The sequence below is a fragment of the Micropterus salmoides genome, unplaced genomic scaffold, assembly GCF_014851395.1.
Source record: "Micropterus salmoides isolate LMB-PRFRI ecotype aquatic unplaced genomic scaffold, ASM1485139v1 Ms_hic_scaffold_6, whole genome shotgun sequence".
NCBI lineage: Eukaryota > Metazoa > Chordata > Actinopteri > Centrarchiformes > Centrarchidae > Micropterus > Micropterus salmoides.
The window spans coordinates 37,535,687-37,559,738 of NW_024044348.1; the positions used below are offsets into that span (position 1 = coordinate 37,535,687).

General features: G+C 39.2%; 1 protein-coding gene across 1 annotated transcript in view; it reads left to right on the forward strand.

The window, feature by feature from the left end:
- Positions 1-24,052, forward strand: part of sh3gl3a (SH3-domain GRB2-like 3a) — a 42,716-nt gene that overhangs the window by 13,833 nt on the left and 4,831 nt on the right. The window contains exons 2-7 of the mRNA XM_038701337.1: positions 13,876-13,944; positions 19,058-19,130; positions 19,255-19,398; positions 20,710-20,843; positions 21,931-22,089; positions 23,197-23,300. Of these exons, the coding sequence (XP_038557265.1) occupies positions 13,876-13,944; positions 19,058-19,130; positions 19,255-19,398; positions 20,710-20,843; positions 21,931-22,089; positions 23,197-23,300 (683 nt within the window). The remainder of the gene's footprint in view (positions 1-13,875; positions 13,945-19,057; positions 19,131-19,254; positions 19,399-20,709; positions 20,844-21,930; positions 22,090-23,196; positions 23,301-24,052) is intronic.

The window sequence follows — 24,052 nt, forward strand, 5'->3', positions numbered from 1 at the left end:
TCACATTCACACCTAAGGGCAATTTAGAGCCAGCAATTAACCTAACCTGCATATCTGCATATATTAAATGGTGGGAGAAGCCGAAGCATTCTATAAGTGTATGATTTATCATTTTTTGTTTTTTTTGATATCCACAGCACACACCAGAGAGAGAGAGTTCGTGCTGTTCTGTCTTCTTGTCTTTGCTTCAGATCCTATAGAAGAAACAGTGAAACAATATGGTTCTGCTCAGGGCCGTACGCAGGGTTTTAGAAATACAGAGGTCCAAAAACTGAGTTTGCTGGCAGGGTGCGGGGGCATTCCCCCAAAAATGTTGATTTCCCTAATTTAAATATGTCCATTTTGAGACATTTGGAGATCAAAAATTTAATAACAATAGCTTGAAAACCATGTCAGTGGACAGTAGCATGAGAATCAGGTCAAATGTTGCAATGAATTTCTCACTCTCTGTAATCACTGCCTCTCCTTCTGTCTGACTAATTTGTGTCTCCTGCCAAACTGTATTAAAAATAATTTAGTAAAATTATATACACATTCATTTTATCTTTCAGTTTGAGTTTACATCATCGCAATGATTTCAATCATTGAATCATTGCATGTACATTTTCTAATAAAGAATATGCAATTTCATGTCATATTTATCATAATTATTACGAGATCTGTGAACAAATATTTGGAAAAGCTAGAGCAGCTAATAAACAAATAAGACCCAAAAAGCTTAAAATTTTCACATTCATGGCCAACACCCAAGCCGTTTTGGGCCTCACCACCTAAGCCTTGTAATGGTAGGGAAAACCTGTTAACATGACATCAGGGTCATAATAGATGACATGTCACAAGCCACACCAGGCCAGTAAAAGGGACAGGCTTCTAATTGGGACTAGGCTTTTAAAAATTTTTCAGTGGACAAAATTAGGGTTGGGCTGATGCCATCATCCATCCATCACATCGTGATCGTACCCCCCCTGCAAAGAAATCTCAAATTTTCACATATTACCGGGCTGTGAATGCAGGTTTTAATGCCCACAAACATTGTTTTTTAAATTTAAAATTAATGTTGTATGTGGTAGGGATGTGTACTAGGGATGCACCGAATGTTCGGCCACCGAAATTAATCGGCCAAAATTAGCAAAAAAAGCACTTGTCGGTGTTCAGCCTAATACGTCAAAGACGCAAAACTCGCTGTTTGCAGACACTGTCCTGCTGAACTGTCTCCAGCACATCCACTCCCTCTGTGGCTGACTTCTTAGAAAAGGCAACAAACGGTCTGACCCGCTGTGAGTGTTTCTTTCTTGTTTTTGAGAAGGTGATTAAGCTCGACGCACCTAAATTTGGAGTGTATAATTATTCAAGCCTTTATGGGTAATCCACTGAGATGGACCAGAGCGAGCTGGCAGGCAGGTTAGTGACTTTATCCTGTCATTGTCTCTCTTTACAAAGACAGGTGTTGCAGTGTGAGAGTCCTACTGAAGAGAGTCTTCATGTTACGCGTTACATTATTTATCAAATTGGGTCGGACTTGATGAATGTAAGGTGTCAGTATGGAAATAAGATTAAATGGATTATATTCACAGAAAGTATAAAACATATTACATTTGTACATTAACAGTAAATGGACACATGTAATTTACTTTACCGGACCTTTTTGGGCCTCTGACCCACCCATCAAAGTCTCTCCAAATCCTGTGGGAAACACTGAGGAAAAAGCACATTTTGACTATTTTTATGTAATGGTAAAAAAAATGACAAAATAAATGGAAAAAATAAGAATGTACTTGTTCGGTGTTCGGCAAATTTTTTCATTATATTTGGTTTCGGCTTCGGCTAAGAATTTTCATATTGTTGCATCCCTATGCTTTACGTGGTCTGTGTTTGTAAAATATCCACCTTGTCCGTGACTTGTAATGTATACTATACACGTTCAAATACAGATGTCAGGACCTCAGTGATCTCAATGGTGGGTTCGGCCATAGTTCTGCTAACATGCACAAACCCACAACAACAGAATTCCCTTGAGTGTATGTGTAGGCCAGTGATTCACCTCCTCAAGAGAGTCCACATTCTTTTGAAGGGAAACTGCTGTTGACTCTAGTAGTCCGTATGGTTTGACTTCATGTCACTTTCCCTCCCATCAATAGCAAATCTTAACTGAGGGAAAAGTGTGATCTGTGACAGACTGAGAATGAGTCACAGAGCACATGATCACAGAACAGGCAGAGCATCACACTCTTGTTTGTCACTCTATGACCTCTGCATTCTTTTCCCTCGTCCATACACTGCAGGCACACAGTCCAGCCAGTCTGGAAAGCCTTAATAACTAACTAATTTCCCACAAGATCCACCACTTTCTGGGGCTGAGGGAAAAAGTGAGCTGAACATTCTCTCTGCATTGCGTTAAGTAGTGTGAACTGTGAACCAATATTATCACCCTGCAAAATCCGGAATATCAAATTAACCTTGCTTTAAATCTAACCCTTCTCATTAACCTTAAAATCTGAAGTCAAATTTCCCCCAAGAGGTTAAGACGATATTACTTTTTCCAGTGCATCTCAAATTGTTTGATGAGTTTTTCCAGGAATGAAAATGGACTTTTTTGCAATATTAAATTATATATATTAAAGTTGGGACCAGTGATAAATAAAATTTCTTCTTAAAGACATTAATCAATTACATGTATATATACATGTGAGCGTGAGTGGTTGTTCGTCTATGTGTGGCCCTGCGATGGACTGGCGACCTGTCCAGGGTGTACCCCACCTTTCGCCCGATGCCTGTACGCAGGATAAGCGGTTGATGATGGATAGTCAGCTGGTAGCCATGCAGCTGATGAATGAGCCTGTGATGGTGAAGCATGTATCAGGCAGCTGATGCCCATCAGCTGATGCACGTGCCACTTCACTGCTCTGCCTGGACTAGCACTGTGCTGTGACATACAAGCAATTTGTAGCAAATTGCTATACAGATTTGAAAAGGCCCTGCTGCGAAGCCAAAACACAGGAAAACAAAATGGGCAAGAAACACGAAACAGGGGGCCCAAAATGTTTATTAATCAGCTCATCACAAAATGAACAAGCTTGGACAAACATTCCAAAAATAAGGCAAACAAATCCTAAAGGGCACAGGCAATAATCCGAGTCGAGCTTGCTTCAGTTATGCTGCAGATATTGGGCGATGAAACCGTGGATAGGGCTCTATGAAATCTGTTTTAATTTGCTGCCATATTCTGTTCAATGTTTTTCCAAATTCCATGTTTCCCGTTTTCACGCTTTACAATTTAAGCATATTAAGTCATCAGAAAGAGTGTGTAATCATGGCGCATGAACAAAATTTCAAAATTTCAATAAGAAATATTACATATTGAATCAATATTAATTAATTTGATGTATCATGCAATATAGAAAAATTCAAATGTATGTGTATTTATATATGTGTAATTATTCAAAATAAATGTATTGCAGTTAGTTAACAGTAAGTTATTCAAATATTATAACTGGTAAAACACGGTAATAAGTGGGTCTGGTGGAGGGTACTCTCTTTGTTTACAAAGCTCCTCCTTGTTTACAAAGCCTGACCGGACATATCTTTTTTATTTATTCTTATTCTTTTATTAACAGAATATCTGACTCCGCCCAAGTAGAAATCGTGACAGCTCTGGTAGTAAAATAGCCAGTAAACCTCATTTCCTCTATATACAGTATAATGTAGAATGTAGTCACAGTATATAAAGCACTGAAATTAATTAAGTGGATATTTAGCTGTTTTTAATTGTGGTTTCTCAGAATGTTACTTGGAAGTTGGAAATAAGCTCATTTTTCAGAGAAATCCATGGACATCAGCTGTAAAATTGACCTCTGTTTTCTTGGCTTGCAAAAGACTGTGTAACATCTGGAAGTTAAAAGACTGAAGTTGAATTTGGGTTGTTAAGTTGAGTTAAAATTTGATGGCCGATTTGGTGTAAGTGTAGTTTAATGAATAATTCTGATTTACTGCTATTTGGCTCATATTTTTCTAGTTTTAACCATCATTTTTATTTTTAAACACCAAAGTAATTCTGGAAGTTCTGGAGTTCTGGAAACACGGTGACATTGTTGCATCATAGTCAGACTGGGCAAGAAACACGAGCAGACAGATGTCCAGCCAGATTGTAAATAAACCATCAGTTCAGGCAGATTATGTAAACTACTTTATTAATAGTGTGGGCGTCGGTAGTTATAGTAATAATCTCTCACTGTACAACTATGTGCACAAATTACTGCAACTGCTGCACAACAATTTCCCTCTGGATAAAGTCTTTGACACGTTTTAGTATTGTTGCTATTTTGGCACATTTGCAGTTCACAATGCCAGCAGTGGCACATTTATCACTGACGATCAGTAATTGTATGAAAAGGAAATATTAGAATATCAGAAAGACATCCTTGGATAAGTAACACAAATGTTCAGATTTAGGCCTGTGCTTTGTTTCCTTTAAATAAATATTTGACTTAATGTTGTGAGAGACATGGATTTGAGGATGATGACTTACTGATAAGTTTGGCAAACATGTTAGTTTGGCTGGGGTTGCTGGAGTTTCAACAAAGAGCATGACAGATAATGTTAGCCTAACGTTTTTTAATAAATGGGAATTATTCTTTAATATACTATCCACAAAAGTTCTACTAAAGTATGAAACTGATAGGGAAATGTTTCATTCTAGTGTGTACTCTTGTTACAGCGTAATTGTTTGGTTGCTGGGTCATCATTGTGTTTGTTTACACTAAGCAGTGTGAGCGAAAAGATATTGTGCTGCTCTCTACAAAGGAAGGAACAAGCATTGTGTGTATCCCCTGTGCTCCCCCAGGCCCGTCTGTAAAGACCTGTGCTCAGAGTGCAGGAAGACGGCGCACACTATCAACACAGTCACACAATCAAACACATTACAGTAAACCAACGTGCAGTGCTGGTGGCCTTTTTGAACTGTGACTTAAAAGAAACCCCTAACATCCTGACTGTGAAGATCATGTCTCGCTGGAGAGTCCCCTCATGTTGAAACCCCCGACGATCAGAACAGTTACTTTCAGAGTGACTGTTGCCTTGTATTGACTCTCAGTCCACTACTCAGGATAATTGCAGCTCTCATCTGTAGATTACATATTAAAAGCAGGGCCAGCACCAGTCATTTGCTGTTCCAGCTGTCACCTGCTACTGCAGCTTGTACTAATGCATCTGGAGCATGTCATTGTCCCAGTGAGCACTGCCGCTTCCCCCTTTCTCCCTTTAATGTAACACCATGCAATTTAAACCATATGTTAATTGAAGTTTAAGATAATCTTCACAACAGCAATATAGTATATGTGTGTTTAAAGCATAACTGTGATTTTAACTGGGATGCTGATATTTGCTCAGTGTTTCCCATTAATTAACGAGACCATGGCGGCCCGCCAAAGTCTAATTTGCTCCGCCATAGTTTCAAAATGAACCGAAAATATTTTTACACATCTCATAACAACATTTTAGACATAACGTTGTGTTTTGTCGGCTTCGTGCAGCTGTAAGCTCGCACGGTTACACACTTTGGCATCCAGCCACTATTCTTTTGAGGTAACTACGGTAACATTAATGGTCAGTTTCTGTCACTTGTTTGTGAGAAGGCTATTAAGCTACCGCACCTAAATTTCGAGTGCACACGTATTAAAGCCTTTATGGTACTACCAGAGCGAGCTGACAGGCAGGTTAGCGACAATATATTATATTGTCAGTTTGTCTCTTTACAAAGACAAGTGTTGCAGTATGAGAGTCCTACTGAAGAGAGGCTGTGAAGTCTTCATGTTACACAGTACGAGAACCACATACAACATTATTTATCAAACTGGGTCGGACTTGATGAATTGAAAAAAAAAATTGGAAGAAAAAACAACAGCAATAAAATGGTGTAGAAATGAGTTATTCTTTGATTTAGGGTTGCTGGAAAAACATTAAATAAATTTGTTGACTTTTGTTGCTGTTTCATCACCATTTATAGCTCTACAATGGGTTTATGATCAAATAGTTTACTAGAGCACAACATTGTTTACAAAAGTTCAAAGTGACGAAGAACCTTGCATGCCCCCGGATCCCCCGAGTGGGTCCGAGGCCCACCCACCTTAGTCTCTTAAAAATCTGTGGGAAACACTGTTTGCTAGCGAAAAAAACAGGCTTAAAACAAGACCGGACAAAAATCACTTCAAGCGACCACTTTTACATTGTCATTTGAAACGTTGTAAAAAACATTTTCGAAAAATGCTTATTTGCTAGTGAGATGAGAAGATAAATAAGTCCCATGTCAATTCAATTCAATTCAAATTAGCATTGGCATGAATGTGTAACAACAATATTGCCATAGCACCATGTCTTAGTGTTACCTTGGGCCTGATTTATTAAAGGTTTACGTGAGTAAAAACGTGCGCAAACTTGGTATCACCAGCAAATTAGCACGTAAGCTGATCTACTAACGGTGTGCACGCAGAATGTCTTCTTTCAAAAGCGCAAGATAGCACCTGTTGTTCATTTACTACTTTTGCCTTAATGAATATGCAATTTGGGGCGTACCATGCAAATACATTTATTTACTACACGCAATGTGATCTACCAAACCTAAAAGCAATTTCACGTGAGTGCAACAGCATCTGTATTTGATACGTTTGAAAGGAAGGTGCAGAGATGGCTTCTGTTGTTACCAGTAGGAGACACACATTATTCTATATCCAGTGTATTGAAATACAATTATTTTATTTTATTTATTCAATGAACTATATATATGAATAGAATTTTTATTGTATTTTCCTTTAGCTTTGGCAGTACTGTTGTATTAACTTTCATGCCAATGAAGCAAATTTTGTTTCGACTTAACTTCTTTTCTGCGTGAGAGGGAAGAATTTAGAAAGTTGCGTGGCGCTGCAGAGAGCTCCCAGCTGCAGTAGTGCTTTAATTTAACCCAGCCAGAGGGAACGATCACCAACTGTTCACAGCGCGGCGGGCGTAATAGCGACACAACCCACTGTAGGTACCTGAGAGGGAATGGGGCGCACAGGGACAGGAGATCGCAGAGCTACCGGGGACTGTGCGGACGGTCGGTGATTGTTCCCTCTGGCTGGATGAAGCACGATCATCCAGCCTGCTGGCATTTCCTCGCATCTGGGTCATTCCAGCACACTGTATCTGTTTTTGCTGGGGTTTTCCAAAGCAGATTTCCACATAATTGGGACGCATTGAACGAAACAAACCAAGGTTTTCACGCAGTGGCTGCTTTCCTTCCAGACTCTCCATAAAACATGCAAAACCCTCATTTAAATACTGCCACCTCCATTGTGTTTACTCCTGTTGTCATCTACGCAATAATTCTTAGTAAATCACCCTTAACAGGTACTAAAATTGCACGTGCAATATTTAGAATGCATTTAACAAATTTAGCACTCTGTATTCGGGATGTTAGTAAATCGGGCCCTTTAAGTACAGAGTTGTGTTTAAGTCAGCTTAGCATAAAGACTGGAAGCAGGTGGAAACTGACAGTCTGGCCCACGTTTAAAAATGATCTGCCAACACCTCTAAGCTGTCATTTTCACACAGTGTATCTCGCTTGTTTAACCTACACATGGAGTGAAATGTTTCACTGGTGTTAGGAGTTATGTGCACTCTGTTTCTGGCTAACCGTGTCTTGACTCCAGCTCTGCTCTTAACATAGAGACATAAGTTACACATGTGTTTTCTCAGAAGGATTCATTTAGTTGTTCAGAGAAAAAGCTTTAAGCATTTCACAGCAAATTACTGGACGGACCAGACCTGGACAGTTTTTGCAGTAAGCCCCCCACTGTCCTAGAAAGCCTCAGGCAGCCAGATTGAGCTCATTTCTATACTCTGAGTCTGCTAATTTTACTCAAGCTCTGACCCACTTGGTGCCTACAACTCTCCTACTGCTGGCTGCACTTGTAGGAGCCTTGGGAAAACACACATTCACACCACCTGTACTAGGACAGGGGCAGTAGGGCTCACTTTTTATTTGCCAAGTTGTCTGAATAAACGCCCTGTGCTTGAATGTATTGAACTACAGAAAGTAAAATGTGGGTTTGGATTGCGATTGACTTGTTGTAGCGTCAGTAGCGATGGTGCAACTGATGAAAGTGGCAAGTTTATTGTGAAACTATGGAGTTACAACGTAGCAGTTAAAGTTGATTTTACAGCTGGTGCAACAGACTGCAGCTCTCTTATTTACTACTACTTACTTACTTAGCTTAGCTTAGCAAGAACATTAATTTCTAAAATGCATCACTGTTTTATGTCACTGCTGTACAAAACTTCATAGACAACTTCAGTCATAGTATATAACGTTACTCACAACTTGGCTCACTACAAACTCACTGCTCTCCTGCCTGAACCCGCCGTGTCTTTGTGATTCCCAGAGTCAGAGTCCTGCTCGGAGCTGCTTTAAATCACCTCGGCACTGTACTGTATTTTGTCCTCAAACTGGCCTCCATTGGTCTCAAACGCTGTGAGCAGTCCTGGTCCGGCATTATCACTGGGAGGCAGCTGAATGTTAAAGCATTTCATACAAAAATTCAGTATTACTTAACAATCCTTGGTACTATAGTACAATGAGATTTCTCTTAAGAAGTAGTAAGGTTTAAGACTTAGTCCTAATGCTGCAGAAGTGTAGATCTTTTCTTGCTCTTCATAACAACTGTTGTAGTTACCAGAACTGTATCACAGAACTGTGACTAAAAAACTTCTCTTTACTTGAAAATATCTCATAATTGCAAGGTGTTAATCTCATAATTGGTATCTTGTAAAAGTGAAGGATAAAGAAATGTGGTGTGTTAGTCATGTAATTCTTACTCCAACACTAGCCAGAGTCAGTGGCGAGTTGCACTGATCGAGTTATGAGAGTTTTTTGTGGATTTAATTGAACTCAGTGCTTCAGATGATATTGCTCCCCTGTATGATGAGCTGAGGGAAATGTAACATCAGTGAAGTAAACATGAGACCAGCAGTGCAGCGCGCTAAACTGTGCTCAAGTGTGTGCGATGACTCCCAGGAACACTGCGCTGTGAAATTCTTTACACTTGTGGTCTGCTCATTCACGGTGTGTTCTTCACGACATTTCAAAGCACAGGTGCAACCGCTCATTGTAATGTGTGACCTTCACAAATGTATACAGCATCAACGCAACAATACTCTACAAAGTCTCAGCTTCTCCCCTCCCCCGCCCATGCTTTCCCAAAGCCTCAGTCGTACTGTGCATCGTATACTGATCCAGTCTGGTTGCTTACATAAGGCTCAGCAGCAGCAGCAACACTTGCTCCAGAACTGCTGTCGTCATTTACCGATACAAAGCAATACAGCACGCTGAAGATGATCGTGATTCCCCACCCTGCTACTCTCACACTCACTCATCAGGCTGAGGATCTTCTTACAGCACCAGTAATTGCGCCTTTATATTGATTTAATAGCTTATTGCATTGGCTGTAGGAGTAATAACTGAACACTCATAGTACCTGTTATTTGGTATCTGGCATTCATTCAGAGAGACTAGAGGACTTTTGAGCATGAACCACTTCATCATTTCAAGAAGGAGCCGGACTGTATGGAGGCCACTCCAAAGAGCCTTTTGTAGAAATAAAATGATGAATAATAAAAAAGATTTACCTATGTACACACATCTTTGTTGACCTGACCTGTGAATTTACTACACACACACACACACACACACACACACACACGCTCACTTCAGTTCTGGGGCCAACAGAGATGACTTCATTACCGGCTGCTTTCAACATACAAGTGGCTGAAAGGGTAATTAATCCACAGCACATGGGAAACCAACGTGAACATCAAGAACATCAATAATGACTCACTTTATTTGACCGTGTGGTAGCCTACATCACAGTACAGTAGATTGAACAGATCAGCTACCTGTTGCCTTTACATTTCACTTTTTTCCCCCTTGGATCCACACTCCTCTCATGTCCTCTCTGGAATCTGATAGACAGAAATCTGTCGTAGCGACTGAGAGCTTTTCCCCATAAACCTCAGATGTACATTGTGGCACTTGCACATTTTTTATTTTATGTTTTATGCATTCTTCATTTTGCACTGGGGGCTGCTTTAGGTGAAGGGATAGATTTGTGTCGTTTTGTGTAATATTTTGCAGAGGATAGTCGTTTGTTTCACATCTGAACCGCCTCCATATGATCGACCTGCTGTTCTCTTTGTCTGGAGCTAAAGTTAACTCAGTCTAGATGGTTAATTAGTTCGGGGAGTCTGTGTGTTTGGGAGAACGCCTCCGTCTTTTAATGCAGAAATAAATTACTCAAATGCACAACGAAAAACTCGGATATGATGATATGATCATCTGCCATTTCCTCATTAATTGACACTTGAATATAACAGATATTAGAAAGATCACCCAGCCTTACAGGCAACTCATGCACTCACACCCAAAACATGACATCATTTAACACTGGATGTGCTGTGTAGGGCTCCTTAACGATAGCATTAGGTTTAGACACACGCAGATAAAATAATAACATATTTCTATCCTTACATGCTTGCAAATAACTTATTGCAAGGTGGGTCTCCGACATTGACAGTGTTGTGTTAAGAACATAGACTAACTTATCAGATTTAACTTTAACAAGTTTGCACATAATGCGATTAATCGCATTGTTAACGTGTGATAAAATAATTGTCGCCATTAATTAAATGAATGCGATAATAATGTGTTAACTTGCCCAGCCCTAGATTTTACCCATTTTAAATAGAAAAAATCAATATGTCACAGCCTTATGCCACAAATATGTGTGGGAAACAGTGCTGTAGAACAGGGTTTCAAAAACAGGATGTGTTGTGACACAAACTGCATCAATCATGTTCAAATGAAGTGGCTTTGGGTTAAGGTTCCCATTGAATTTGGAAACTTAGTTATTACACCATCTGCCAATATTAAGACTGAAGTCTTTGGGGATCTGAATTTCAGTTATATTAATCCTACATATCCCATATATGATACTAAATTTCCATGATGAACAGGCGAACAGCACCCGTCATGATGACTCAAGTCTTGTTTCTATTCTGGAAGGATCTCAGGGTTCCGCTGATCATGGAGCTGCTAATTTGACTACTTTTAGCTGGGCTTTGTCTGCTGGAACACCCATCATTACCATCTGCTCTATATTTAACCCGCAGCTACTTTATTAATCTGCTCCTCAAGGAAGACACTGTAGTTTTTGTTCATATGACAGGAGTGAGCTTGACTGTCACTCAATACATAACTGCCATCCGAAAGCTTAAAATCCTCTTTATTGGTGTTTCCTTCCATTCACAGAACCTGCTTCTTTCAGGGTAAGCTTCACGAATGCAGAAGACCGAAAAAGCTAGGAGAAAGAAGAATTATGCAAATTACCCCACGACATGAAAGTGGGTTCATCGGAAAGTTCATTGCAACACATAATTACAGTAACAATGATTTTTCAGTTGTAGAACATGAAAAAGTGACTAGCCTGCAGTCAGAAGTTTTCTTTCTAACTGGCCTAACTGCCCTAAATCTTATAAATAGTATTAGTGCCAAATCTGCCAAGGAATGCTGTCAAAGTACTGTTTCTCTGTTTGACACACATTTCAAAACCATGCACTGCTGTTAAAACACAAGGGTTAATTGTGGATGTCCTTATATGGTATAGCTTAATATGGGTTTATTAGTCATCTAAACAACTAAATACAAATGACAAATTCAAATCACTCACTCACACTGATTATAGTCATTTATTGAGATCAATGACAACCTGAGTCATCTTCTCTTTTAAATATTACATTGCTTGTTTATAAAAAGTTGGATATGACCACTACTATAGTTATCTGACGTCTGAAATAGTGCTGTGCCTCACAGTAATATATTTTATCTATATGCAAGAGTGCACTAACTCTACTGTAGTAATTTCTTTGTGTGTACCTTTTGAGTATTAAATAAACGGTAATTTTACTTTTACTGGACCATCTGTTACCTTAAGCATTGTATTTCACTACATGTTACGTCACATCTGTTACAGAGTAGGAACAATAGCCACATGAAAAAGTCATGATAAACTGTGAGAATGGAACAAAAGAAAGGAGCCGTGTCAGAAGTTGCTGCAGAGAAGAAGCTGCTGCTGTGGCTGCAGGAGGGCAGCTAATAATAATGCTTGTTGCACCCTCCTTGGTGTCCTTTTTTTACTACACTGATGAAGACAGCTGTATATTTATGATTGACAATCAGGTTTATGCATCAATAGAAGAGGATTGCAGGATGCAGTTCACATCAGGGAACCGTGTGATGTTCTGCTAGTATACGTTGACATGTAAATGCACTTTATTTTGGGCTTTAATTTAATAGTTCGATTGTATAAGATTTTCATCATATAATATTCCCCACCATAAAAGAATAACATAAAGCAAAGTTTACTCAGAGCACACTAACATAAGTAATTTCATTTTTTAACTTTTTTTCATTCAACCAACACGGTGGCTCCTTTAGCGTTTTCTTTTGCTTTGAAAATGTTAACTTAGCACATTTGTAAAAGAGGGCTCCTGGTTCTCAATGTTGTATTTCTGAGTGTAAAAAAAGGTGCCCATTAGCACTGGCAGTCATAATCAATTAATTCAAATAGTCACTCTGGCCTGGACAGAGGGCGCATAGTCATTTAGATCTCAGAAAACATGCGGTCCACCCTGGAAATTCAGTACATCACTCATACATACATAAGACAAAGACGTACTAATATGAAATCATCATCAATCATTCAAATAAACTTGAACTTCCACAATAATCGTTGTAGAACTACTGAAAAATCAAATCGAAATCAAACTGAAATGCAACTGACGAGGTTAAATTCTTACTGCTGCTGCCCGGGTTCGAGTCCAGCCTCTGGCCCTTTGCTGCGTGTTGCCGCCCTATCTCTCTCCCCGTTTCCTGTTGCTGTCCATTGTCCTGTCTCTTAAATGAAGACAAAAATGGTCCAAAAAAACTTCCCTTCACATGCAGCATTCTTTTTCTGATATTGTACAGCTCAGCACAGCAGAGAGACAGATTGTGAGGATGATGTCACCTAAGACAAATCCTGGAGATTTTAGACTCCAGCTAACAGCTGCCGGGACATAGTCATGGATTTACATTTATGTTCAGATACAACAGATTTGGAAGGACTTTATCAAACAAAACCTATGTGAGCCCACAGAATCACTAACTCTCTAATGAGAGGTGGATCCTGTCGTCCACATGGGAAGTGTCCTTGTAGAAGACACTGATCAAATGTTGCCTGATCAAACAAATTGAATACCTGACAATTTAAGGTACATCATCATATTGATGTCAAAAATCCTAAAACTCAACCCCCCACCCCCCCCCCCCCCCCCCCCCCCCCACCCCACCCCACACACCCCACCCCACACACACACACACACACACACACACACACACACACACACACAAACACATACATACATACACATATACACACACGATGTCATTGTGCCTGATACTGGCTTCAGATAAAGTGAGGGATGTATTTTTGCACAGAATGAGGACTGTGGGAAACAGTTTAGATAATGGGTGAAACTGGACTGTAACTGTAACTGAAGGGTTACAAAGTGGCATGACATATGTGTACTGTGCACTCGATTGCAAAGCTCTCTAGCAGATTGAATTTTCTTCAATGAAATTGCAAGGTTGTAAGAAAGTGCCTTCAGTTGTGTTCAGCAACACCATGCAGACACTCCATTCACCCAGTGTTAACAAAGCAACAAGACACATCTCATCAGCTTCATATTTTATGTTGTCCTTCATCCCTTGTTTCTGAAGTATCCATAATGCTCTGTGCTTTGTCTGTGCAGCTACTCAGTGAAAAGATCAGCGGGGCAGAGGGAACAAAGCTGGATGAAGACTTCATGGAGATGGAGAGGGTGAGTCCAGTACAGGTGTTAGTAGACATGGTCTTATGATGAGTAGTGTTACACTTGCTAGGTTGATCTCATATAACATTGGCATGAGATAATAGGTTCTATGGGCCGGTATGAGGTTTTGACGAAATGATATAATATATATATATAATATATAATAATGAAAATATCAGGATATCGCTGTATTGCGATTACACTTCTAAAATTCAATATTTTTTTATGTCTTGGGAAAAAACAACATTTTTTTCCATTGACCACAATAGTGTTTTGAAATTAGTGTTTGGCTTGTTGCAAATGGTTAATTCTATTGTTAAAGGAATAGTTCAACATTTTGGGAAACATGATTATTTGAAATGAGAAGATTATCTAACCAATCTAATCTTTGTGTGTTTAGTGGGGCTAGCCCCTATACTGATAATTCAAATCATCAGTTGAGAAGCCCCCGAGTTGAAGCTTTACTTTATTTTTAGCTGTCATTGTGCACAGTGTAACTCAGGATAACAAAATAGCAGACTATAAATGTTTACAAACTAAATCTTGTGTTAAAATCAGCCCCATTACAAAACTATTGGAAATGGAGGACAGTATATATGTTTGTTGCTTCTCAGCTCCGGTGCCAATTGCTTGCAATGTCTGATAAACCACCTGCTGTAACAGTGCAATGTGATCTGCAATTCGGGGGCCACCCAGGAGAGACGCTTCATGGGGCACTAGGATTTCATTACTGAGTGATGACCAGGATGCACACATTTTATTTGTGGGAATATAAACTGTGTTTTCACATCACAGATTATGATGAAAGGGTGTACTGGTCAAATCTGAGACTTTACATTCTACAGGAGAAACAGCCTCCCCAAAAGGTGAATATTTGGCCTTCTGTACAGAGCTGGTGTCTGGATGTGGTTAGCCTAGCTTAGCATAAAGAGTGGAAGCAGGGACAAACCGCTATCGTTTCTCTGTCCAAATTGAAAAATGTCTACCTACCAACAACTTTAAGGCTGATTCACATGTATCATTTTTTTAAATCTCTACATAAACATAAATGTAAAAACGACATTCGTCAGTCCAGCTCTTCTGAGCAGCTGTAATGTGGGCTGCTAGATTCTGTCAGTCTGCATTTAATTTTGGACTTGGTACAAGCACAGTGGTACCAAACCTGGCAACCTCAGTATAATGACTCTGCTGTTTTGTCAATAAATTGTTCCAATACACATCTCCCCCAGTTTTTATTGGTTTGTGTATTAGGCCTGCGCGATATGACAATTCATATCCCAGTATAGGTCATTTCAAATCCCAATAACGATACATATCCTGATATAGAACATTTTTGGTAAATTCAATTAAATATGGCATTTCCTACTGTAACTCCAGATATTTCTCTGCATTATAAAGGTGGGGTAACTTAAGCTAAGAAATCCAACACCCTGACAAATACCATGATAGAATGAACAACGACACAGCAAGTAATGTAACTAACATTAGCTATCTTAGGTTGTGCTAACTTCCCTCACCAAAATATTACGGTAAAGTGTGGAATTTGCAACACAGCGATATAAATGATAGAGCATAATTGTAAACGATTTCGTCATATCGCACAGTTGTAGGTTCAATACCTAGATTGTGTAGGTAGCCAGGTTAGCTGTCATTATGCTAAGCTAGGATAACCACGTCCTGACTCCAGCTCTGTACTTATATATTTTCTCTTCTGATCTCACTAGTGCATACGCATGTTTCCCAAACGGTTGAACTATGTCTTTAATAGAGTTGGTGAATCCTGTTTTTCATGAATACAGAGTTTATGAACTGACATGTGTGCCTGAACACGCCTGCAGACATAGCAGGTTTGGGATCAGGTTGAATTTCTCTGTAAAGAGTTTAGTCAGAGTTGTGTCACGGGCAAGACACTTAACCCCTAGTTGCTCCTGAGGGTGCAAACTGACATAGATAGCAATTGTAGGTCGCTTTGGATAAAAACTTGACTATGTAAACATAGTAGGAGATGAGATGGACTGAACTGAAACACTCACCATTTGGTTCTAATCAAGATATGGTTTAACTCTGGTGTGGCAGCACTTTGACTGTCCAGTAAAGCAATCCAGAACAAGACGAGCCTTACTTTACAGATAATAGAAGCACAGTGCACAATGAGAAAAAGAAATATATTGAGGTACAGATGTTTCAGTTTGTGTTACAACTAATATTAATTTTTTACCTTTCTTGAAATAGTCTTGAGAGTATGTAAGCTGTAATGTGCCATCACAATAATACACTTTATTTTAGTTGTAAATTACAAACAATTAAGTATTAATGCATTTAAAAACAATTAGTAAGTGATTAAAATTGAAAAAGTAATAAAAATAAATAAATAATGATTATAATGTGCATCAAATAAGAAATTCTATTTAATTATTTTGGCTTTAAAATATGATCAAAATAAAAGTTATAGAATAGTAGAATTGCTGAAAATAGTAGTCATTTTCTGCAATAATTGATATATTGATGATGTGGTAAATATTGTAATGTTATACATATACATAACAGTTTAGTCACACTTCTTTCAGTCTTAACTATCTTCACATTTTGTTCAACATATTGTAAAATTTAACCAGCTTGGATCATTAACTGACTGTAAGTTTCAAATATCTAGGGCTGTCCCCGACTAAGGATTTACATAGTCGAATCAGAATCGTGAAGTCCTGCCTGTAGTCGACTGATAGTCAAATCATGTGTGTTTTTGTGCACGCGATTCCGGGCGGGGCGGGATAACACACGGTGGCTCTGCTTTAATCTCGAGAAGCTGCAGACCTGCGGTCTCTGAACTGAGGCTTTTTGAAGACCCTTTTCTCTCTCTCACCTGCCATTCACCAGTCTTGTGTGAGATTTGCGAGCATGCCTTGCTGCCGACAACTGCATGCAGGCTCACGGGTCTATTTCAAGTGGCTGGCTATTTAAAAACGATAAAATATTCTTTGTGTGGTTCATCAGCGGCGATAAATTATCCGAAAGTCCCGCGAGGTGCGGACAACTCGGCACAACGGGGCATTTTTCAATCTGTGTTCTTGTCTGTACTTGTGTTCTTGTGAAAAATCATCTTTTGTGGCCCAAGTACTGTCCCAATCAAGTGGGAAGCTTCCGGTCTACAATATGAAGTGAATGCGGAAGTCCCTGAAACCTGCATTCTATTGAAAATCCAGCAGAGGGCGACTCTTCTGGTTGCAAAAAGAAGTCCGGCTCCATTAGAAATAATGGGAAAATGACCCTACTTCTCAGCTGAACCTGTCAATCAGGCTAGAGCCGACTCGTACCCTCAGCACTGTGTAAATTTAACCAGTACCGTTGAAAAAGCTTATTAGGAGTTGGCTGTTCACTTTCTCTGGGTAGTACATTTAGTTTTAAGACTGTTGTTCGCTAGACAAAGTTATCAGCCGTATACTCGAGGCTTCAAAACGGCAGTCCAACACCTCTGTTATAGGTCTGGAGTGATAACTGGTGTTCTCAGAACTCAATGTAACTTATCTGTAGTTATATACAAGCACCAATATGTCTACTCTCAGCTAAAACTTGAGATAGTTTTTGTTTTTGTTTTCTCTGGTTGTTTATTGGAAAATGAAAACATCTACTACCTTTCGTATGTGTAACAAGACTCTAAAAACTACAGTGTATGACATTGTAAAGTTACGGTGACATGGAAGGAAGAGCTGAACAATAATTGTTGAATGAATGGAAATAATGTGCCTTGCTTATAATTTCATAATTATCTATTTTTGTTTAAATTTTGTATTTTTTTTGTGTCCTCAGTTGACCTAACATGTAAATTTAGTTATTATTTTTACTGGAGCCTTGCTGTTCTCTTATTTTTATATGGTTTTGAAGAATGCAAATAACTTCCTGACGAGATTTTTACAATTGTGAATTGTAAATACAGGAAAAAGGCGAGAAACCAACGGTGTAGATGTCGAATATTGACAGCTTTACTAAAAATGATGGCGAATCGAACATGTGCTCAATCGTTTTCGGAGTTCTGACGCTCCGCAACTGTCAGCGGGGGGAGCTAGAGAACCAGCCCGCGGAGAAGCTAACGAGCCGGCCGGCCAGATCCGCTCACAGAGCCCTCAGACACGCAGACCACTGCAGCCAACACAGCAGAGGAAAGACCCACAGCTGTATCATAGTTTTAACCTTCGTACCGCTGTTATTCTGTCTGTACATTCTGAGTAATTTTGTAAGGTTTTAACTAAATAGTGATGCACAAAAAAAATCTGGTCTTGTGAAACTAGAAAATTAAACAAATAGAAAGAAAGGGGACTGTCTTTTCTTTAGTACTATTATTATAATTAATATTGTTATATTAGACATTACATTGTTTGTGTACAGTAGAGTTGTGGTCTAAGTATTTGCCTTTTATTTGCTTTTATTTTATATAATTTTTATGTATGCAAATATATCTTAAGTTAAAACCTACAGTTAACCCGATTCTGAGCTTTTTGTTTTGCGGGATGAAGCCTGGCTGTTATAATAATCAGAGAAATGCAGGCGGCCTCTGTGCTGGAGGTATTGCGCAATACAGCAACAACGCATCGTCTCAAACCGTCAGCAGCGTTTTGTGTGCTCGCGACATTGCAAGTTCATTCTTCCAAGAACGACTAGCAAGAATGAATGAAAGCATGAATCATCAGCAAGTGTCCCTCTTCCACCAACACACACGTGCTACGCCTACACGTGCGCGCTGACGACCCAGGGTTAAGGTTAAAAATTTGGATTTATTTACGCACTTTTAAAAAGATTTATTGAAAGTTTTATTGTTTTTACATGTTTATTTACAGCATTAAACGTTGAAATGTATATTGTAACTAATTGGGAGAAAACTGGTAGTTCTATGGAAAATCAGACGTTGAGCTCCCCCATATTGCCAAAATGGCGTGATCCTTGTTTCGCTGCGAAGCTTTGACTGTGAGATTGACAGTTGAATCAGGCTCCGCCCATCGAAGCATCAAATCTTCGACTATTCGGGGTCAGCCCTACAAATATCCTATAGAACGAGACATTTACAGACATGTAACTGTAATATATCTTTTCTATACTGTTTCCTTTAACATTCTTGTCTTGCTCCCATCAGAAAATTGAGGTGACCAACAAGTCGGTGTTTGAGCTCTTGTCCAAAACAACAGAATACCTCCAGCCTAACCCAGGTAAAAAAAAAAACAACAGATTGTGTTATTTTGTTAAAGAAGATGCTGTTCTATTATCTACCACTACAACACTGTCTTGCTAAATGAATTCAGTATGAGGTATTTTAATTGTTTTCCTCTGTAGCCTCTCGAGCCAAACTGAACATGCTGAACACAGTGTCTAAGATCCGAGGGCAGGTGAAGACCACTGGCTACCCTCAGACCGAAGGCCTGCTGGGAGACTGCATGCTGCGCTACGGACATGAACTGGGAGAGGAGTCAGTCTTTGGTAAATAGTGGCCGGGGCTGTAGAGAGGCGTTTATAGATGGTGTTTCCCATTTACCACCAATCAAAGATGCGCTGTACATTGCCACCGCTTATATATGGACTTTAAGTACTTAGAAATAAAGCCACATGCTAGAAACCAGAAATACTTATTTAGAGGTGAATTTGGATGCTAGATGTTTTATGTTAATGCAGTGATCTTTACTGTTTTTCCCATTAGTCACACTGGCAGGGCCGAGTCAACAGGAGAGCCACGAAACACCAAAAGCCCCTCAACCATTAACCTGCATACTAATTTGTCATCCCACGACATATAATATGTAATACAGCCAACACAATCCCAGTGAAATACAGATGCTTAGATGAGCAGACGCATTAAATGTTCTATTTGTTTGTTGTTGCAATCTTTGTAAGGCATTCAAATCCTCTTTGGCTGAAGTGCTGCTGCAGAGATGCTTCATTTGTGGTGATGGCTCTGAGTTTTGGGAAGTGAATGATTTTTTTCTGTCAGGTATATACAGTTGTTTTGTTCTGGAAAGCTCGATTCCATTCAGCATGTTGCCCTGAAGCTTATCTCCCTGTTGAAGCTGCAAGTTCAGAGAGTTCAGGTGACTGGTGATATCAGTCAGAAAGACCAGCTGTACAATCCAGTGTGGGTCTGATTCCCCCCCCCCCTCACGGAAAAGTGCTAAACTCGGGATGAAGGCTCCACTCAGACTGCTATCAGTTTCTCTTTTTAACAGAAATACTGTTTTAATTGACGATTTAGTTTGTTTCACATTAAAAGCCTTTTAGTAGCTCAAAGGTTGGCTTTTATGGATCTGTGCTTTGGTATTCAGTTTGATGTGTGTTTAGTTTCACTGTGACTGATGGCTTTGGAAGGGAAATGCATCACGTTGTTAAGGCAATAAAAGAGAAAAAAAATAGGTATTCAGAGTTGCAGATAACTAATGCTTGCTAAAATGTGTGTGTGAATGAGTGAATGTGATGTAGTGAAAAAGCGCTTTGAGTGGTCGGAGGACTAGAAAGGCTCTACAAATACAGAGCATTTACATTCTGTATGTGGGCTCATCTAAATTCCCATACGTAATAAGGGCGAGTTTGAAAGTTCTGAAAGAACATTTAAAGTCTAAGTGATTAAAGGGTCAATGAGATATTTCCAAACTGAAAATGTTACACTGTGAATTCCATATTTGTAGGATTTGAAAATATAGCTGTCCCAGACGCACAGCATGCCTGTCTTCATGTCTTCAAATGATTTCTACGTTACGGGGCCTAGCTGAAAAAGGTGGGCTTTTTCTCTGTGTCCTGTAGGCTGTTCTCTGGTGGATATGGGTGAGGCCATGAGGCAGATGGCAGACGTGAAGGACTCCCTCGATATAAACGTCAAACAAAATTTTATTGACCCCCTGCAGAATCTACAGGACAAGGACCTCAAAGAGATCACGGTACATTTCCGCAGCTTGTTTCCTGTAACTAAACTTACACAAGGTGAAACACAAGCCCTGCCAGCACAGTGTGCCGTTTTTTAATAAATGATTGGCAGTGTAGACAACCACAGTAGGAGAGATTATTGATTTTGTTCCATAGTTCTAAACCTTGCACTCAAGTTTTAATAATTCTGACAGTGTTTGCAACACTGGGGAAATATAACAGTACTTCCAGTGTGTGCCAAGATTTCTGCAGCACATCTGCAACACTGGCCTAAGCAGCTATTAGTTTATCTTTTCATTTACAGAATGCCTGCAGTGTGCTTCAGGTCGCTGCCATCCCTTTATTTCAGTTTAACTATTAATACCACCAAATCTTAAATTCTCTTCAAGGTGGAGCTAATTTAACTAATTGATAAACAGCTGGATAGTTCAATCTATAATACTGCATTAGTAAACAGCACAGTAATATAATATATATATATAATTAGGTATCACAGTATCATTTAGGAGAATGCTTTCTCAACAGTTCACAATCAGCAGATAAAATTAATATTTGTTAAAATTCCTGCTTAAATATATCTACTATCTAGCGCTGGACAATAAAACAATAACTATAATTATCGAATTTCAATAACAATAAAACAAATGTTCAATAAATATTTATTCACTTTATTCACTTGAATCATACACAAATCAGGACTTAATTTTTTCCATTAAGACATTTATTTTGTTGAGGAAAAAGGACAGAAAAAAGCTTTTAATTCATTTTGCTCATGCATATTTATTGACAAAGATTTTATCATAATTGTTGTGAAGATTTGTGAAGTGAGCCACTGCTTGGCATCAAGTGTTGACCATAAAGAAAAGTTTAAACCACAATTAACCATTGATTTTCTTCAACTTTCACTCAGGAGCAAAAATCAGCCTTTAAACTCGAAAGAAATAACGATTTGATATTTATTGTGAAAATTATCGATATCAAAAGATATGAAACTTTATTTTTGGCGATATCGTCCAGCCCTACTACTCTCACAGAATTCTGCTTTGCTTTCACATCAGCGTTCACATTAGCCCAAACGAACTGAACTGTTTGTGTTTGCAGCACCACCTGAAGAAGCTGGAGGGCCGCAGGTTAGACTTTGACTATAAGAAGAAGCGTCAGGGGAAGATCCCGGACGAGGAGATACGGCAAGCTGTGGAGAAATTTGAGGAGAGCAAAGAGCTGGCCGAGAGGAGCATGTTCAACTTCCTGGAGAATGACGTAAGAGAGGATAGACATAAAGAATGGACTAATAGGGAGTAGGGCTGTACGGTTTGACAATATCCCATATATATAATATAGGTCATTTCAAATCCCAATAACTATACATATCCTGATATAGAACATTTTTTGTAAATTCAATGAAATACGGCATTTCTTACTGTAACTCGGGACATTTCTCTGCATTATAAAGGTGGGGTAACTTGAGCTATTCTGGATAGTGTTGTGTGACTCAGCCATTATTTTTGATGCAAATTTCTTCCCTGCAGCACCAGCATGTTTGGGAGAATGTTTGGGAAAATAATACAGTTTTCTCAGTAAAGATCTATACACTGAGCGCATACGCAAACAGTTTTGTAACTTTTCTTTAATCTAAAATTAATTCTTCTTTCTTTTTTAAGAACCAATTAGCACCGGCCTAAACACCGGCTGTTCTTCTTCGTCCATTCAATTAGATGTTCTTAGTAAACGATGACTATTAAATAACCTTTCTTCATAACTGCTCCATATTTTATTTGAAAATATTTAAAAGAATACAGTACCTTATCCTCCACTTTATTTTAGTGTTTACTTACAAACAGCTTACCTTGCTTTTCATTTTAGACACACAGACACTGGTCTCCCTCTGTTATGTGGCTGCTTTATTGACTCAGCAGTTTTACATGAAGTGCATTTTCATTTACTCATTTTATGCAAAGCGACGTACAGTTGCTATACATGTCAGAGGTCGCCTCTGGAACAACGAGGGGTTAAGTGTCTCGCTCAGGGACACATTGGTGGATGGGTCACAGTGGGGGATTGAACCCGGGTCTCTCACACCAAAGGCATTGTAGTTTTGCCTCCATATCTTAGTCACATATAATATGTACCTTTTAGTTATTTTTTTCATTGTTTGATGTATCAGACAGTAACTTTCAGAAAACCTCCATTAGAATATGAAAGTGAGTGTAGGAAGCTTCTTCAGTAAGTCTTCAGTCCTTCTCTGAGTGGAAAACGCCACCTCGATTCCTAAGAGCAAATGTGAGCTCTTTGATAGATTTCAGGCCCTTGCTGGAGGGTAAGTTAATTTATATGTGTGTGCACATCCTCTGCGGTTGTGTCTAATAGGTGGAGCAGGTGAGCCAGCTGTCGGCACTGATCGAGGCGGCAGTAGAGTACCACCGGCAGTCGCGTGAAATCCTGGAGGAGCTCAGCGGAAAGCTGCAGAAGAGGTGAGGAACGCGCTCTGCTGTACTTGAGGCCACAGATCAAGTTGCCGTCAGTAATTACTTTGCAGCGTTCCTCCTCTGCGGGAGAACCACAGTCTGGTTCTGCTGTTCAAAAAGTAATTTCAGTGGTTGTGACATTGAAAGCATGAATGTTAGGGGTGACAGCAGTAAATTTAGAACCTAAGGTGTCTATGTACTTAATTTAAAGTCCAGTTGGCCAATGACACACCTGCGTTTCAGTACCAATACCCATATGATACGTTTTCACCGTACAATATTGCCTAAAAAACTAAATTAAATTTACATTCAAGACTGCAATTTGCTACATTCTGCTGTAACTAAATGCCAGATGACAATACATAAACCATAAGGCCATACAACACGGAGGGCCTCATTTCATTCCTGGATGACCTCTATGAAAGACTTGGTGAGGAAAGGGGGTAAGGCAGAAGGAGGAGGACATAGGGTGTCGTGTGGGCGAGAACATTAATAACAGAATAAATAGTAATACATAATGTAATGCTACCCCTTGTTAGTGTTTTTAGGTCATTGTGTAATGAGTGGCAAAGTGCTGCTGTTTGGAGACAAATGTCGGTTAATCCTGAGAATTTTAAGAAGTATTTTGGTTGCATTAGTGCATTTTGGAAGTTAGATTAACTGTTGTGCTGATCTACATGCTGGTTAAGAGAACTTTCCCAGCAGTTTTAAAAACAGCACTGCAAAAACTAAAATCTAAGATGATTTATCTTAATTGA